At 43.0% G+C, this 20,433-nt stretch overlaps 1 protein-coding gene across 9 annotated transcripts in view; it reads left to right on the forward strand.

The window, feature by feature from the left end:
* The window catches only part of DMD (dystrophin), a 7,616,828-nt gene that overhangs the window by 3,157,534 nt on the left and 4,438,861 nt on the right, over positions 1-20,433 (forward strand). For all 9 annotated transcript variants that reach the window (XM_069639082.1, XM_069639084.1, XM_069639079.1 and 6 more), the window contains 2 exons: positions 7,511-7,648; positions 10,458-10,610. In XM_069639082.1, coding sequence (XP_069495183.1) covers positions 7,511-7,648; positions 10,458-10,610 — 291 coding nt within the window. The remainder of the gene's footprint in view (positions 1-7,510; positions 7,649-10,457; positions 10,611-20,433) is intronic.

Genomic DNA, 20,433 nt, shown 5'->3' on the forward strand with positions numbered 1-20,433 from the left:
TTTCCGATCCAGCCATTTCATACAACAGTGGAATGCTACATTTTAATGCACAGCCCACAATTATTCCTTCGATACAGGTCCTGGTGTGGTGGTGTTTTTCAGGATTTTGGAATCATTTAATAAAAAACACCACCTCAGCGTTGGGCTTGTTTAGTTTCACCTACCTCAATTTGGCAGCGTTCCAGACCCTTTGCCCGGTGAAAAAGCTAATGAGATAACTGAGAGTCGAGTATAGGCATTCGTCCTAGATGTCACATTTCTATGTAGTGGTTGTTGGTTGTGCCCATGTCTCCAATTATGTAACAAACCATGGCTGGCGTTAGGGGAAGGCTATTCATGTCGTAATCAATACAGTAGACGTCTGGCTGATTGATACCAGGAGTAATCGGGTTGATAGTATTTTCATGGAATGCATTCCATTGAAAATTGAATGTATCGAAATGTGGGGGGCGCTGTTCAGCGCGATACAAGATGGCCGCCTAGAGCGCAAGCTCCATCCCGACGAATATCCTTAACAAAACCATCCTAACTTGGAGCACACCGCGGATGATTTTGAAGAGTGGAGGATGCAGCGGAACAATCCTGCATCCAACGGCAGAAATCCGGAAGAAAAATGCTATTGTAGGATGGAAACAGAGCGCATGCAATTGTTGGCGGTGGGAGTTGGGAAAGCGGGCCGCCTCTCAGATCCACACGGGTAGCGGAAGTGACCGCAGACGCTCTAGCCAGCAGACCATAGAGGTCCGGCGATCCGACATCGACAAGCGAATGAACCAAAGACCACTTCCCACAAGCTGAGGCGACCAACGTGTCTGTGGAGGGAAGACTAGCAGTGAAGGTGCGGCAGGAACGGGTGAGAAGTGTAGACGGCACAGTAACCCAAGCGACACGTACCAAACCCGCCATTAAGCTATGTATTGTGAGTGCTTCAGGTTGAGACTGCAGGCCCTGGCCACGAGGACAGCACACTGATGCCTGATAAACCGACGAAAGGAGCGGGGGCTAGGAAAAGGGGCCCAATGGACTTGTTCGCCAACAGCCAAGGGACGGAGCCGATGGCAGAAACATCCGCCGCCCCTAACATCGGACCTGAAGCTGTAAGTGAGGTCGACAAGTTAACCACGATTGTACAAAATGGCTTCCTCGCGATAAACGTGAAACTGGACGATATTGTCTCAACTATTGGCTCACTGAAGGCAAGAGTAGATAAAGAAAGCTCCAGAATAACAGAAGCTGAAGGCAGAATCAGTAACAACGAGGACACCTTTGCAGGCCATGCTCGAGACATATCGCAACTAAAAAACGACTTTCTCCGAATACAATCTAAATGCGAGGATCTCGAATCTCGCTCAAGAAGAAACAACATAAGAATTGTTGGGGTATCCGAAAAATTCGGCAAGGGAGCTATGGAACAACAAGTAGAAGATCTCCTACGGACCCTATTAGGATCTGGAATTTTTTTGGAACACTTTCTGATATAAAGGGCACATCACACACTGGCTCCGACACCAAAACCAGGGCGACCCGCACAATCATAGCGCGCCTCCTAAATTACAGGGACAGAGATACGATTCTTAAAAAAGGCCGTGAGCAAGGTACGCTACATTATGAGGAGAACCGTATCCACATGTACCCGGTTTTCTCGGCAGGCGTTCAGGCCAACCGACGATCCTACGAACCGGTGAAAAAACTTTTACGAGCACGTCAGGTCCAGTATGCATTAATATTCCCTGCCAAAATGCGTATTCAGCACGGAGGAAGAGCACACTTTTTTGAGAACCTGGCGGCTGCAATGGCCTATATCGAGTCACATATACCTCTTCCCCCAGTAGGCCGGGGCCCGGATCAAAATGGCGGACCCCGCCCCGAGGCGGACCGATGATACCCTGAGGCAGGGGGAATCAAAGAAAGTGCCTACCACAGAAACGGAACAGGAATGTGACAAAATAATCGGTGATGCGCCACAGGAAAACGTGGAAGTCGGACTGCGGGCTCGAGCGGGCGGCCACACAGCGACAACATGGCAACCCCAGGAGATCTCCAACAGTTTGTAAGGTTAAATCATCCAGTTGTGGAGGATGATGGGGGTGGGGGTGGCGGGGAAAGGGAGAAAATTGACCTTTTGTTGAAAAGTTGAAAAGTTGTTTTGTTGAAGGTCAAACAGATAATTGCGCCAGGCACGTTGTACGGTATTTGGATAACACTGTCATAGTGAGCAGATACGATGGCGGATGGCACTGACAATGGCAAGGGGATGAAAATCAGACTGCTGTCATGGAACGTCAGGGGGCTGAACAAACCCTCCAAAACTAGGAAAATAGGAACTTACATTAATAGATATTCACCCCATATAGTCATGTTACAGGAGACACATACACAGGGCCCCGGCAACACAAGTATACTGGCCGCATGGGGCAAGCAAAGATACCACACAGAATATTCCACTCAGGCACGAGGAGTCATGACTATACTACATCCATCACTGGGATTCCAGACCAAAGGACATAAAGAAGACCCTCTGGGGAGATATGTACTGATCTGGGGAGAGGTTGCGGGGAAATCGATCACATTGGTTAACACCTATGGCCCCAAAATAGATGACCCAGACTTTTATCTCAATATACTGGAATTATTGATTACACTAGATACTACTAGTATTGTCTGGGGGGGAGATTTCAATCTAATACTAGACCCAGATCTAGACAGATCCTCCAGAGCCAAGCGGGTGCGGTCTAAAGCATCAAATAATCCTAGATCAGGTTATGCCACAGCTGAGGCTCCGAGATGCCTGGAGGGTACTGCATCCGGATGCGAAGGAGTACACGTACTATTCGAGCATACATGACTCGGAATCTCCTATAGACTATTGGTGGGTGTCGGAAGACATGTTGGGAGGGTAAGAAAGCTGTGAAATATACCCACGAACATTATCTGACCACTACCCAATATCCCTGGACTTGAAGTTTGGGGATGTCCCGAAACCTCAGAAAAGATGGAGAATGCCCACACACATACTCAAAGACCCTAATGTCGCAGAGGCACTACTATAGAAATGGAGGAATTCTTTAACAACAATATGGGAACGGTGGATAAATATTCAACATTATGGGAGGCTTTTAAGGTCTGGGTTAGGGGAACTCTGATCTCCATGTCCTCGGGGCTGCTTAAAGCGGTGAGACAGGAACTAACTGAAACAGAAACACGGCTTTGGCAATTAGAGAACTCTTATAGCGAGACCCGAAATAAGGATACGTTAGCTGACATAAATCATCTCCTAAAGGAATTTAATAAGCTAGCCATGAGAGAACTGCAATACATAGCAGCCCCACCCAGGGCACGTAGATACGGGGAGGGAAACAAGGCGGGAAAAGCTCTGGCCAACATCATGAGGGCGGATCGCCAACACACTCCGATAACATGTATTGAAAGCACGGAGAGTGGAATGGTGACCGGGGGCAGATCCATTAATCTTGAATTCCTGAAATTTTACCATAAACTGTATTCAAACGCAGACGAGAAAACTGTACCGGAAATACAGGCATACCTGAATGACCTGGAATTCCCGACCCTGCCACCAGACACAAGACTGGCCCTTGATAGCCCAATCACGGAGGAAGAAATCATAGAAGCCATAAAAGCATTGCATTCGGGAAAGGCCCCGGGATCTGACGGGCTGGGGGTGAAACTATACAAAGAATGTGTAAAGGAACTTGCCCCAATTTTGTTAAAAGTATGGGAGGAAGCGCTGGAACTTGGGGAGCTCCCTGAATCCATGCGAGAAGCTGTAATAACAGTCTTACTGAAGCCCCGCCGTCCCCCACAAGATATGTCATCGTACAGACCATTATCACTCATTAAAGTCCTGGCAAATAGACTACTACCAAGCATGCCGTCACTGATTCATCCAGATCAGAATGGATTCATCCCTACAAGATCCACTGTGTTCAATTTGCTCAGACTATTTGCAATAATGGCGCAGATCGACCCAGAGGCTCAAGCTGTGGCGGTGTCACTGGATGCCGAGAAAGCATTTGATTCGGTGTCTTGGGTGTACCTATTTGAAGTACTGGGAAGATTTGGAATGGGTCCCAATTTCATCAGCTATGTTAAATAACTGTACAATAAAACCGGGGCGAGGGTCCTTACAAACACGGTGATCTCTGAATTCTTTGCACTGGGCAGAGGTACCAGGCAGGGGTGTCCATTCTCACCAATATTGTTTGCACTGACTATTGAACCAATGGCCATAATGATTAGGCTAAAACACGGGGATAAAGGAATAAGAATGTCCGACCCACCCCAATCGATTCCTCTATATGCGGATGATACTTTATTATACCTTAGGAACCCTGAGACCAATCTGGCACCTGTAATGCAAGATATAAATGAATTCGCTAAATACTCGGGATATAAAATAAATAACGAAAAATCTGAAATACTACCACTGACACCTCAAACCACATGCCCGGGATCCACGGGAAACCTTAAGTGGGCAACCAGACACATCCGATATTTAGGCGTGCTAGTGTCCCGAGAAAAAAGGACACTCTTTGCAGACAACTATGAAACGATAATGCAAACGTTGAAGACAAAATTGCAAACATGGGCCAAGCTACCCATATCCCTGAATGGCAGGGTTGCAATCCTTAAAATGGTCGTGCTCCCTAAGTTATTATATTTATTCACTAATATACCAATCCGGCCAGGCAAAACCTTCTTTGAAAAAATAAGATCAATGGTGGTCTCCTTTGCATGGGACGGGAAAACCCCTAGAATGAAATGGGAAAAACTCACTGAACCTTATTGTACAGGAGGGCTAGCCGCGCCGGATTTCGAGCTATACTATCTTGCAGCGCAGGCGCAGTTCGCGAAGCATTGGTATGACCCCGAGGATAGATCGCCCCATATATGGCTTGAGAAGTTTGCAGCACATCCCATAGACCTCTGTTCTATAATATTTTATTCTCAATACAAAGATCCCTGCCCCTTCTATCCAGTCGGGACCACGGTACGTGCATGGAAGGCATTATATAAAAAGCTGAAGATAGATATCCCATATGACCCAGATATACCCCTTTTGAAATACCCCGGCATACCACCCACATTGGATAAGACGATACAAAGACACTGGGACCCAGACAGGGATATCCAAATGCGGGACATGTTCCCAAATGGCAGATTTGTAACGCTCGAGGAACTCAGAGAGGCGTTAGGAGGGGGACCAACCAAAACACTTGAATATCATAGGTTGAAATCTGCATTCAATGCACGCTGGCCACTCTTCCCGGACGAGCCACCATCCCATCCTTGCATACAAGCCGCCACATCTGGTTCGGGGCTGGGAGTTTCTAAACTTTATGCATTGGTACAATTACCCACACCCACAACAAACCAGGTAAAAGCCAAATGGGAGGAAGACCTGAACTTGAATATCCCAGAAGAAAAATGGGCGAAATACTGTATGCTTACCAAAGCTGTATCCATGAACGCAGGGCTGAGACTTATTCAGTTCAAGATCTTAAATAGACTGCACTACACTCCTGCAAAGATGGCCAAGTTCTCAACGACCCACTCGGGGGACTGCCCTAAATGCAAGGCCAGCCAAGCGGGAGCATATCACATGTATTGGGAATGCCCCCCAGTTGCTACGTTCTGGAGAGAGGTGGCGGGAATACTTGAAGACATTACACAAGTCCCTGCGGACATGCATCCACCGAAATACTTGTTCGGAGATATAGGCAAACAAGGTGAAAAGATCAGATGACTGTTCAATGTGGCTTGTGCTGTGGCCAAACGGTGTATACTGAGATGTTGGACAAGTACCTCTCCGCCAGAAACTGAACATTTCATTCGTGATCTGGCCTACATAAACGAATGTGAGGAGCAATACACCATGACTGTGACAACGAGATGTCGCCCCAAGGACATATGGGCCCTGTTCAGAATGTACCTATGTGAAATGGCCTCTGATGAGGAACTGCCTGTGTAAATTGTTTTTATGATCTCTGATCTATGCCTTTAACAATTATTGTATTGTATGTACCAGCATATGCGGGTGCAATGAGTTTAATCTGTGTTGACCTTCGGTAACAATAAAAAGAGTTTTAAAAAAAAAGAATGTATCGAAATGTATGCAACTAAAAGTTTTCCATCGAATTACCATACATAAAGTGTAAAGTGTTTAGGCATAGAACCCCTCTCATCGAAAAGGGTTTCGTTACATAAACACTTTGCATTTCTTGCATGGAAAATCGATGGAACATGTAAAACGCTTTAACGATATATGGAGCTGTCCACTGCTTAAATCTGAAGATTCGTAGTGTGCACTTTTATTTTATTGGGGGGCTCCAATTAAATATAATAAAGGTCCGTAGTCCAAGAAAATAAAATGAAAATGCACAATACACATCTTATATGGAGCTGTTCAAATTTAAGCACTGGAAAGCTCAATATAACATTAAATGACTACACACTACACCAGTCAGAGGGAGCTGTCCAGTGCTGTCCAGTGCTGAAATCTATAATGTAGTTCAGCACTGGAATGCTCCCTCTAGCTTATGTTTAATGGGGGAAGGGCTAACCCCCCCAAACACCTCCAACTCCCAGGAGTCCCCTTTCCCTATATGACTACACACTACACCAGTCAGAGGGAGCTGTCCAGTGCTGAAATCTATAAAGTATTTCAGCACTGGAATGCTCCCTCTAGCTTGTGTTTAATGGGGGTCCCTCCTTTTACGCCCCCCAACTCCCAGGGGTCCCCTTTCCCTAACCTCTCACCCCAACCCCCATTTTCAAAAATTAACCCTTTCATCAATCCATCAAAATGTATTCAATGAAAGCGCATTTCGATGGAAAAGGCTTTCAATGAATACATATCATTGGATTTTAATGCGATGAAAGTATTTTCGATGGATAGACTGGATACTGAGTAATCAGGGACAGCACTGGTTTTCCACAAAAGAATGACTGTCATTGCGTCCAATAAACTTGTGGTGTGTATTATTTTGGTTTCTTGAATTAGGATAGCAATATAGCAGTGAAAGATGGCATCGTTCTACTGAGAACAAAATCCCAAGCTGATGGATGATGCAATGTTAAGATATGTCAACCTTATTATGAGTTGTAAAGGTGGTGCCGGAAGCATTTTTTCCCCTGTCACCATCATTGAAGCTTGAAGCTTCTGGCATCATACTCAAATATTGAACAAATTATTTGCATCCAATTAATGTGTGTCATAATTTTCAGAAAACCCTTTCTTATTTCTGTAAATATGTCATGCTGCCTGCAGTAAACGGTTCTTACTTGCCAATCATATGTGACTTTATTTTTTGTAATGGAGACGAGCAAGGATGCTTTGCTGCTTTGAGCTTTTGTTGTACGCATACAGAATGGGGCTTGCCTATATACATTGGTTGTGTTGTAAAAGGGCAGGTGCATCGTTTCCAGTTTATAATTTCAATAGTTAACATTAGAAGGAAACCGACGATGTTTTTTATTTATTCATTTACAGGGTGATGATACTGAGGGCTCTGTAAAAGAACTGCTGCAAAGAGGAGATAACCTCCAGCATAGACTCACAGACGAGAGAAAACGCGAAGAAATAAAGACGAAACAGCAGCTGTTGAAAACGAAGCATAATGCTCTCATGGTAAGGACTTTTTGGTTATATAGATTTTTCCATGAATCGGGCAGTCTCGTATCTCAGAGCAAATGGTTTCAGTATGTGATGTTGCACATTGAGTTTGCATACCATAAGTAGTTGCATAGTTGCACACCATAGATAGTTAAATAGTCTAGGTGACATTTAGTTGGGCAATGAATGATCAGTGACACGAGTTATAGTGAAGTCATCCCTATACATTCTAAATTATTCTGCATTAGATTGTTAAGGGTGGCCACATATTTATGCAATAAACCCCAATAGGCAGGGGCTTTACTGGGCCAGGTAATGACTGGGCCAGTTAAAAGCCAGAGCGAACGTTAGCACAAGCATTACCTGCCGGTAAAGCCCCCACCCCGAGGGGTATATCTCTGTTAGCATCCCGGCGTGTTTAACGGGATGCTAATAGTTGTTTTTATTAAAGTCGATAAATGGTACAGTCGCCGTTTCTCATCTTAAAAAAAAACAAATACAAAAGAAGATGCCCACCATGGATTAGGGGAGAAGGGAACTGCATTTAGTCTCTTCTCCTTTTCCAATGCGCCTTTGCTGGGACAGAAATACGCTGGGAAAACAGAGTGCTCACAGTGCTGGTGAGGGACAAAGGAACACAAGTTAATTGGGTGGGGTTGAGATGTGGAAATTGGGGTTGGGAAGAGGGGAAAGGTTGGGGGGAGCACAACTGAAATGCTTGAGGTGAAGATGGCGGCCTCCTGCTTCCAACGTGGCTTGGAATAGGGGCTTTACCATTTTGTAAAGACTCCATTCCGAGTCTCCTGAGTGGCTGGGAGACTGCTATCCCCCACGGGTACTAATTGTGAATTCTCAGCGGCTACAGATGTTGCTCATAGCAAACAGGCAATACAAAAAAAGTTGCCTGCTTTTTTTACAATAAACATTGCATTAACATCCCTGCGTGTGGAATAGAAGTACACATAGTAAACAAGTAGTTCTCCTTGCTCATGTACCAGGAGGGAAAATGCACAGAAGGTTTAGTAATGAGATGCCCATATCATCACTTCGTTTGGTCGACCCCTGCACTTTTTTTCTCTCAAGTTCTGACTCCCAAAGCCTTTATTAATCGGATATTCCCATAATGTGAATCAGGCCAACATTGTTTTTACCTTACTGGGGTGGGTGAACGCAACTTGGCGCCCACCTTTTGGATGGAGGTAAACATTTGCTGAATTGCAATGTGCAATTGCAACAATTATAGAGCATTTGATGCCTTTAATATTCCAAGAACACTACATGAGGACAATACTTAATTGCCCCTTAATTAGGAATATAGCACATACCAGTGCATTTTTAATACCAACAAAACTGAAGGTTGGTGGCTGGAATATTTTGAATTAATCACAACTGATGGCATTGCTCTGTGCAAGCTTTCAGAACACCATTTTTCAGGCTGTCATGCCATTACGGTTGTATGTCCAGGGAGCCTTGTTTTGCAGGCAGGACCCACAGATGTGCACAGGTTACTCTGGCAAAGCAGGATGTGGCTAAACAAGTTGGAGAATACACTAAAGAATACAGAATTGCAAAGAAGCACGCACAACGCAATACTGAATGCAAACGAAGACAAATTTGAATAGAAGGATTTTACAAGACCAGCATGATCAAACCTATAACAGTGAAATAACTTAAGGTGCATTTACCCTTAGTTTGTATAATTAAGCAATAAACCCTGATGGGCGGGGGCTTTACCGCCCAGGTAATGTCTGGGCTTGTTTGAAATCCCCGAGCAAAGTGGGGGGATTGCGGTGGCTGGGGAAAGGGAGCGAGGGGTCGTAATTACCTGAATCCCAGCAGAGAAGATGACAGCCCACCGTTTCTGAGGATGCTCAGAGCAGAGGCTTTACCATGAGGTAAAGACCTTGTTCTAAGCCTCCTGATTGGCTGGGAGGCCACCACACCTCCCTCCTAGGGTGCTAATCAAACACAATCAGTGTTATGGTGGGTTTCCAAATGTGAGAAATTATCTAATCAATTTTAAATTACAGGTCGAATATTTTATCCTCACGTTTTGTCAACCAACCATGACATTAGAGGTGCTTGGTAAATATGCCCAAATGCTCCAATTGCAATGATGTCAGACTTGGACCACCCTGATGATCTCCAATCATGGTGATAAATATACATGTTTGCACCCTAGCAAGTGGTTGATAAAGGTGTCTACAAAATAGTGAAGACCTTGAACATAATGACAATGATCTCACTGGGAGCTAAATGTGCAAGACTTTCATCTAATTTGCATACCCACAAGGCATGGCTTTGTGGCTCTGAACGGGATGTGAGCTTCTCGAGATGGCTGCTAGTTAACACTGTGTAACATGCAGCTTGTTTATCTTTTCGGAACAGTATTTGCAGCAGGAAAGACTTTCAATTATGATCTATTCACATTCTAATCGTAATGGTTTTGAGCCTTGCCTTTTCGATTGTGACAGCTTCTGTATTTTAGAGACTGAAAGATATGACAATGTCCATACCCTTCAGAGAAAATCAATCCGGTTTAGAGAACAAAACAGTATTTGTACAAACTATCAATAAGCATACCTTTAGTTTATTTCACAAATTGTTATAATTTTACTGGTGCAAATTAAAATAAGCTCTGTATGATACTTTGAGATTACACACATCTGCTACCTTTATTCTGCAAATCTCTCCTTTTACCACATTTCACAGTCTCTCTCAATCTTACTCTCTCTCGTACCCTTTGATATGATGAGCGAGACAGAGAAACTGATGTGTTTTGTCAAAAGGCTTTCTATTCTAAACATGTCTATCATTTACATAGGATCTGAGATCTCAAAGAAGGAAAAAGGCTTTAGAGATCTCCCACCAGTGGTATCAGTATAAGAGGCAGGCTGATGACCTATCGAAATGCTTGGATGACATTGAGAAAAAAATTGCCAGTCTACCAGATCCCAAAGACGAACAGAAGTTGAAGGTAACATTTATTTTTATTATTATTAAATGAAGATCTTACGTTTATTAGTTGGTACATTTATAGCATATGCACTTTCAATATTATTATAGAGAGGGGTGTCTGTCTTTAAATATAGAATGTATTATTAGTCATATTACTATAATATTACCATCCAACCTTGATTAATTTCTGTACTGCCCCCAGTATTATTTCATGCACAAATAACTTTTCATGTTAAGGAACTTGATCTCCGTACTTCTCTGCACTAATTTAGAGACAATTTCGAGACATTCCAAATATACACAAAGGCCTTGTGCACCAGTAGATCATGGTTTGATGCAATGTTAAGGTATCATATTAATCTGGGTATAGTTCATGCATGTTGAATTGTTAGGCTTTGGATTCGGGAACAAAGTAGGATTTGATCGACCTTCAATATCAATTATGTTTTAGATGATATTTTTCAGGGGATTATCACAGGACACTGTGTTACTTTTAAAAATAACTTACCACCCACCAAACTATGACGTGGATTTAATAAGACACTTTCAATTTCTGATACATGAATAAAAGCACCTACCTGCTGCCCTTCCCCCGATTGTTCTCATGGAACTCTGTTGCACTCTTTGGCAACATGTAGTATCATAGTTAAGGGTGCTTAATCTGTTTACTTTTAGAACGTTACTGCTACTGTAAGATGTCATAAAATCACATGTTTGACTTTAATTGTTTATATGTACACAACTAAAGTAAATGTCAAATTTAACACACAACATTTGGCACTGTGCCATTCATACTGAGAAATGTGCTAACCAAATATGATTACCTATAAGAGTATATGTTACACAAAATGGCATACAATCTTTATCACTTCTACAAGTAAAAATAAACCAACGCTATAGTTTGTCAAAAACTGGGTATTGGCACATCAATCCAAACACGAAAAAGGAAAACATGAACAGTGAATCTGATTAGCAGATAATAATAGTAAGGCATTCCCATTCTTAAGAGCTAGATGCTTATCAGCGCGTTGAGAGCAGTTGCCCAATTGGATCTGTGGATGTGTTCTCTAATGAACAGTGTCAATGCAAGGATAGTGGTAAGTATCCCAGGAGTGCTTTTTCAGTCATAAAGGCTGACATTAGGCATAACTCTTATATTGCCAAATGTATACCTCATACACATGAATAGTCAGTCTGCAGAATATTTGATGTTATGGAAACCCAAGAATCAATTGATAATGTTTGAATATCATGAACATAAATACTCAGAGAAAGGTATTGTGACATTTCACAAAAATGGCCACCTACCTTCAATAGTGCATTTTCGTTAGGACCTCATCCAGCACACAATGAAGGCCCCATCTAGGAATGAAATAGAATAAAATAAGAAAGCAAGAATGATCCCAGTGTCAGGGATGTTATTAGACTGAATTTGTCTTCCAGTCATCTGGGAACATGTCTGAATGAAGGATAACATATGCAAATTCATAACCTTTCATTCACACTGATTAATGCTTTGAAGTATATAGTTTTAAATGTAGCCTAACTGACCACTCATCTGATCTGACAGATTTATCAAAACTGTGAATTATCAGAACCCTAATTGTGTCAAATATTAAACTCAGACAAGATGGCTTCACCCATATTTTGTCAAATGCACCATGTAGAAGCAAAGGACAGTATACAGCTGTAATTGGGATGAAAATAGAGAAACAGTGGAATTCTGAGATCTGACAATGTGGCCTCCCCTGTCGAATTATCTGAAATACTATAATATTTTGTAAACAATCTTTATTTCTGTTTAAAAAAACACAAACACAAGCCCCCATTGGTTGAAATACTTAACTGCACAAAATTAAAATCTGTTCATCTTTAAGATGATCATGCATAGTAACATGTTTAGCTGAAAAAAATAGTTAACCAATACATAGTTTCCTAATGACCCATGAAAATGTACCAGGTTAAGAAAATCACTGGTTCATTTTGACATGCCATAAAACGTGCATAACACGAAAGCTTAATTGTTGGAGTGCTGTACATCAAGCCATTGAGAATGATCACATTTTTGCCAAGTATACATCCATCTGTAAACATGTGACTTGCAGACATCCGATGTGTGCACCTTCACAATGCTGTGACCTTTTCCCTCTGAAAATAACTTCAATAGAACATCCACATTCGTATTTGCTGTTCCAGGAACAGAAATCCAAAGCAGACATTATTTCAAACTGAACTGGGGTATCCAACCAAGCCCTTTAAGACGAGATAGCTAAACTAAGAGACGATGGAGATTAAGAATATACTCAAACATCAATAACCAAACTGACTCAGGAAGTTGGCAAAGTGCGACTGTTTTAATATCAATTATCTAAAATAGGGAGTTACGACGAACATCAACATGTTCGCGCAATCTTCACACTAAATGCAACACATTAAAAAAACTACTTTTATAATGAAAACTTGTCATCATTGACGCCTACCTATGTTGCAAACTACAAAACCCTATTTGGAATGGTGATAGGCTTACAAGGAACATCTAGGTATATGGTCCATACTAGTCAGGAAAGTGATTGGGCATCTAACATCAGATGGGGCAACTAAGCCCTCCCTTAGTGCAGGTTTCTTCGAACGTCATCAAATAAACAACGTCCTATTGGTTATACAAACTATAGGGCTCTCTATTATGTGGCCCTCTATAATTGGTTGGCACTATTGTACCCCTCTGTAATATTCCACCTACAGAAGCAGCATGCAGGCTATTATCCAGGTGCTAGTGGGCTGGTCATAACCATAACTTCCCACCAATTGGCCCTGTCATCTATCATCACCCTTACACTCTGCCAGTCAATTAAGGCTTTGAACTCAGCCTTGAAAATGTTCTCTGTGCTGAAGAATATTAGGAAGTAGAGGATACTCTGTCTCCTCAGTTTCGATACAGCTTGTTTTAGTATCTATTGTCATCCAACCATGTGACTGCAGACCATGTTTTTGTGTCTTATTGCATTTAAAATACTATTAAATGATGAACCTCTGACGTCTTCAATATTCTCGCTCCTCATTTAAGACATGAGTTCTGTTCTTTCACATGTTCTGTAACCATTGTATGCACATTCAGGCCCAATGTGGCCTTGACTTCTTGGTGTTGAGCCAGCCAAACCCCTTCTTTAATTCACTTCAATGGTTCAGCTTCCATTTTCTAACTGCGACACACTGAAAATGTTTCCTTTCACTGAATCTAGCTCTGCTAAAGTCTAAAGTGTGTTGTGGAATCATACAAAGTCCATAAGTTTCCTTTACATATACACTTGCACATCACCGCAATCTATTCACTACATAACTAGCCTTTACAAATACTTTGTCTACTTGCATTGCTGGAACTGGACAATTATAAAATGACTTGATAACTTCAGTATTTCTGTAGCATGATCATCTTCATCCCAAGCCCGAAATGTTGCTCATGCTTGGCATCCCCTCCTTTGTTTCTATAGAATGCTTATATTCTTCAATATCTTCCCATGTGTGTGACATCTTTGCTCTGTATGACATCAACAGTCTGCTTCCTGGCTTGCTTTTCCCACTGCCTCTGGGATTTAATTCAAATGGCCATCATATTATCAATTATGCATGTATGGCTTCCTCAATGGGAATCTTACTTCCAGGATTCTCTTTGGTATAGGTATTCTCACTGGCATTACACATGTCTCACACTCCCAACATATAGGCAACATGGGGGAGGAGCTTTGGGTGGGGGTACTTGGCTCCACCTCTACACTCCCCCCCTCTGGGCGATTCATCGACCACTGTCGCATCAGTCTTTACATCAAGACATCCTTGTCTGAAGAAATGCTTCTTTGGGACCCATATCTTTATGACAGCCTACTGGTTTCACATGCTCATCTTGATTCCAGGACATTAGCATGCATTTTCCACTTGGACTGCAGTAAATCCACTTCCTCACATACTTCTTGTGGTTCTTTAAGTACAAGAACTTTGTTCCCTTAGGTGCATGCATTATGGTCTTCACGTAATCTCTAATTTCTTCATCTGTCAGATCTTTAGTCTTCCATCCTGATTCGACATCAATCATGATCTTAATTCCCACAGCTTTCTATGCAGTCTTCTTGCATTGTGAGATTATTGACCTGATCACACAGAATCCAAGCAATAACATTACTATCAGGGCTCCAAGAAACTTGAATATGTCTGCCATCCATTGTGGAACCCACGGAAAGAGTGATCCAAACCAACTGTCATCAGCAATGTCTTCCACTTCGTCTATCATCTGGCTGTGTAACTTCGCCAGCATCAATATGGCCTCTGTTAAGGTGCCATTCTCGTCATCATGAGAAGGTATACATGTGCAACATGATTCTCCAAATTTGGCACAAACACCTCCATCCATAGCTGTGATCATGTCCAGGACGTACCTATTGTAAAGTGTCATCAGTCGTATGGCTCTCAGCTCTTCCTTGATAGCATTAATTCCCTTTATGGTAGTGTTGAATGTCTGAAACATTTCCCATCTGGTTATTTGTAACCACTTGGTATTTGTATCTGTTTGGATCCTGGGCATGAATATTATCGTGAATATAAATGAAGTCTTGCCGAACAATCTGTGCTCATAGAGGATATAATCAAAGGCTTCTATTGACTTGGCTGAGAAATAGTTCTCTCTCTTCATTCGAATCAGGAGCTCAGCAGATCTCTTCTCCCTCAGGTGAGCATCTGCTCTGGGAAATTCGCCAATATACAGGTCGCCTTTAGGAATCACCAATGGTGGAACATGAACATTCACTATAGAACATAGTCCTCCCCAATCCTTGGGTAGTTTCATCTAAGTTCTGGATCCACATGCCCAGTCGTGATCCATTATCACTGCTGTTCCAATGCTCATTCCTGGCACATCAAAGATTTAACCACATTTCTTGCTTTCTCCAAGTTTTCTTGTGCCATTCTTTCTGAAACATAGCTTTGCACTATCTAAAGGCACTGTAGGGCCCTCCTTTGTTTTCGACCCATGTCAGTAGTTTAGCAAGTCTCAGCCATAGAGGTTTGCATCCATCCTCTACAATGTCAATAGTTGGCTTGTAGTGTTCCATTAGTACCCATGCTCTGCAGATGACCAGTCCTTCTTCCCATCCACCTAGAGAAAGCAATGATCCCCAAATCTGCATTTGGCCTATGTTTTTCCATCTTCAAATATCTTCCGCTGATTTTCCTGGACTCTCAAGTCTTCTATTTACTTCCCATCTGATTCCAGCCCCTTTCACTCTAGGCTGTTTGTATCTTGTCCATTGATTTTTAGTATGGGATCTTGCTCTTGTTTTTGTGTCTTGAACATACTCATCTTCGTCTGGATCTGTCCATTCAGTTGCCCATGCTAAACAGGCTGTTCAACCAATATATTTACCTCTTGTTTGGCAGAGTACAATGTGAGATAGGCGGTGTGCTGTCTGAACATCTATTTCGATAGCTATGAATATCTTACACTTCCCCATACTATAAGACAGGAGTGCACACACATAGCATTCCTCCACTGAGGTTCTTCTTCCTACCTCTTTAATTTGTTGATACCATATGGTTCTTCCCAGATGTGCTGTGGTATCTCGATAATCATTCAAGTCATGATCATTTCCTTGTAATTCTCTTAGGTCTCCTTCTTGCCTCGTGAGCTTTTTATACTCATCTCATGAAGTATTTTTGCATAGTTCCTTCTTACTTGGGGAATCATAGAGACATTTGCCCGCCCTGAAATCGGTGTCTTTACATGTGCTACTAGTGTAGTATCAGTCACATACGGTCTCTTCCTATTTGGATAATATGATGGTAACCAAGAATCATGAATAACTTGCAATGCTGACCTCCCCCAAAAGGAGCTCAGACCTATCTGTCACAGGTCTAGGGGCTTTAATGTGCACCCCTGGAGTATGAACAATCACATACGGCCTTGGTGACCTTACACTTGCCACATCTGTACCCTTCTGCTGCATAGGAAGATACACAGGAGCTACTGCCTTATTTGGATCTACATAGTAGACAGTACGTACTCTAAGAGAAAGTAGAATGATAACAAACATAATGTAAATATATATTATATACCAATAGGTCCAACATATGCAACAATAGCCCATTGCATGTCATGGTAGTCTCTCGTTGGTTGCCACATTGTTATTGCTATCAATATTGCCCACAATGCTTATGATTACTTTTAAGGAAGGAAAAAACAAACTTTAATTGGGCAGTCTCATGCAATATTCTGCCAACTGTTGAATATTTTCTACAAGCTCCACAAGCTGCTGGCTGATTGCAGGATGATTAACTGGATTCCGGATAAAGACAAAGGCATTGTTCTGTTGCCAAACAAAATGCAGATGAACTGCCAGAAAACAGCAAAAGATCAAGGTCTGTAGCTTGTGAATATCATCACACATCAGTACCATCTGTCATGACCCACAGAACGCGCCCCTTCTGGACTTCCTGGTCCTTATCGTGGTGGGGCTTGCATTCATTGTTTCTCCCAACATGGCCGTATCACATGACACGCCTCGTACCAGCCTTCACGGCAGATGTAGTACGTCCCATAAATATACCTCGCCCCCGCGGCCCCGTGCTTCTCAACGCTATCAACAGGTAGTGACTAGACGTGTACTTCGCAGCTTGGCGAACCCTTCTGTTATCCAAGTAACTGAACTCTTATTCCCAACTCCTTCCACCATCTCCTTTCCACCCTGTTCCTGGAATCCATGTATCCTTGCGACTGCTTCTTCCTTCCTGGACGTCCTGAACCCGTGAGTATCCTGGAACACTGAACACACGCTGGAGTCGGAAGAGACTAGTGCCGGCCTGTACAAAACCCGATCCGCCCGCAACAAGAATCTTCCCGCGGATCCCTGCAAAAAGCGATCTCAGGTGAGACAGGGGAGATTCACGAAAGTTTGAGACCCCAAACGACCGATATTGAAACCGATATGGAAAAGGCCGTCCAGGATCTCATGCGTGGCATGCAAGAACTAACAACCGAGGTGCAGAACTTAAAAGCGGAGAATGCCGCATTAAAGCAACTTGTTTTGTCTCGCGATTCCGCTACAAAAGAGTGTGTGTTACTGGGTGGTGTCATAGACAAGTATGATGGGTCTGCAAAATCCCTTTGTGGATTCCTGGACTCCTGTTTGGTGCATTTTACCTTTAAGCCCTATTATTTTTCAACTTCCAGGGCAAAGGTGGGCTTTATAATCTCGCACCTCGCAGGAAATGCATTGACTTGGGCTACTCCCTTAGTCAATTCTGGAGATGCCCTCCTACATGATTATAACGGATTCATACAGGCTCTCAAAACCATGTTCGACTGCCCAGAACAGGTTTATAGTGCCCAGGAACGCCTACTTGACTTTCAGCAAGGATCCCAGGACATGGTAACATATGTCACAAGATTCAAACAATTGGCCAATTCTGGTCCTCAGAAGCAAGTTTTACTCTCTTCCGTAGGGGCCTAAACGAGGATATACAAGATGAATTAGCCAGAGTGGCTCGTCCTAGCTCATTCCAGGCTCTTATGGATTTAGCCATGCAGATAGACTTTTGTATCCAGGAAAGAAAGGCAGAGAGAAAAAAGACCAAGATGCCCTTCCAGAAAAGTTCTCTTGAGACTTCAGTAAAGACTGATCCTATTCCAAGCCCTGACACTGACCCGGAACCCATGCAAATAGGAGCCTTCCGCGGACCCATTTCCCCACAAGAAAGGATGAGAAGGATCCACACAGGCTTGTGCATGTATTGTGCATCGGATAAACACCTGGTTAGAGAATGTCCTCTAGCCCCTCCACAGCGTTCGGGAAATGCCAGCTCCCGATCCTAGTTGGAGCGAGGTGTCGGGAGGGAGATGTTTGCTCCACATCTATTCCATCCTTGAACTCTCCTGGACAGAACAACCTAGTGATTCTACAAGCCTTCTTATCATTATCAAAAAAGGAGACCTACCCCATCCTGGCCTTGGTGGATTGTGGGGCTATGGGAGTATTCATTGATCAAGATTGGTTCTTTAAGCACCACATTCCATAGAAAGCCTGGTTTGTAATGCAACCTGTGGATGCAATTGATGGAAGACCCCTCAGTTCAGGACCCATATCCTTGCAGACCAAGGAAATACAACTTTCAATAAACCATCACCAGGAATTGATCAAGTTTGATATTATCAAATCAGCCCACTACCCCATGGTACTAGGCATGCCCTGGTTGCAGAAACACAATCCATACATCAATTGGATAGCAGGATCCTTGTTTCTTGGTTCAGAGTATTGTCTGTCTCATTGTTTATCCCCGGATCCCTCCTCGATATCATCTGAAAGTAATCCAGCAGATCAACAAGAGGCACTCATGGTTTCCAATATCATTCAGGTTCCAAAGGCCTATCAAAGTTATGCTGATGTGTTTTCAACTGCTATAGTTCAGGCTGTACCCCCTCAGAGACCTGAAGACTGCACCATAGACACAGAGCCTTCAGCAGTGATTCCCTTTGGGAGGATGTTTATCCTATCCGAACCTGAAAAAAAGGCCTTCCGAGAATACTTGGATACCAACCTTGAAAATGGCACCATAAGACCATCGAAATCCCCAGCTGGAGCCTTGCTGTTCTTTGTTCCCAAGAAGGACACCAAGGAACTTAGACATTGCCTCAATTATCGTGGATTCAATCATTCGCCCTCAAGGACCGCTACCCTTACCCTTGATCTCGGATATCCTGGAAAAGCGGTGAGAGGTTCACGAAACTGGATCTCAGGGGTGCCTATCATCTGATTCGTATCAAGGAAGGAGACAAATGGAAAACAGCCTTTAGAACACCTTTTGGACACTTCGAATATCTTATCATGTACTTTGGACTTGCTAATGCCTCTGCAGTCTTTCAACGATTCATGGGTAGGATGTTCTCTGACATGCTGTTTCTCTTCGTCATCGTCTACCTGGACGATATCTTGATTTACTCCAAGGACCTTTTAAAGCATGAAGAGCATGTAAAGGCAGTCTTACAATGACTACGTGAACACAGACTCCTAGCCAAACCTGAGAAATTCCTGTTTCAAGTTACTTCTGTTCATTATCTAGGATTTGTCCTTAGTCCAGAAGGAATTGGTATGGATCATTCGAAGGTAAAGGCCATACTATTTTGGCCGGCTCCCACTTCCATGAAACAAGTTCAATCTTTCCTGGGGCTTGCCAATTTCTATCGAAAGTTCATACCCACCTTTTCTGAGATTGTTCAACTGATCATCGCTCTCTTGAAGAAAGACACTCCCTTTCTCTGTTATGCACCTCAAGACAAGGCATTTCAACACCTAAAGACAGAGTTTACTCAAGCTCCCATCCTAGACCAACCCAACATTAATCGCCATTCCTAGTGGAGACGGATTCCTCTAACTACGCCATAGGAGCAGTCTTGAAGCAAGAATTTGAGGACAAGTTGGAACACCCCATTGCTTACCTTTCACGAACCCTGACTCCCAGTGAGACACATTATTCCGTCTTGGAAAAGGAACTGTTAGCCATCTGCCAAGCCTTCACAGAATGGCGACATCTACACCTGGGAGCTAGACATCCAGTCCAGGTTCGCACGGACCATCGAAACCTTCAAGTTCTACAATCATTGGAGTGTAAGAACAGTTGTCAGGCCCGTTGGGCCTTCTTCTTTGCCCATTACCAGTTCCACATCAGTCATGTTCCTGGATCACAAAACATAATTGCTGACGCCTTATCTCGACGTCCTGATTACGAAACTATTGAAGATCGGGCCTATCCCAAGATATTTCCCCACACGATTTGTGTAGCTCAAGCAGTCAGTCTTTTGGAAG

Source organism: Ambystoma mexicanum, chromosome 7q, assembly GCF_040938575.1.
Source record: "Ambystoma mexicanum isolate Mex_15411 chromosome 7q, UKY_AmexF1_1, whole genome shotgun sequence".
NCBI classification, from domain to species: domain Eukaryota; kingdom Metazoa; phylum Chordata; class Amphibia; order Caudata; family Ambystomatidae; genus Ambystoma; species Ambystoma mexicanum.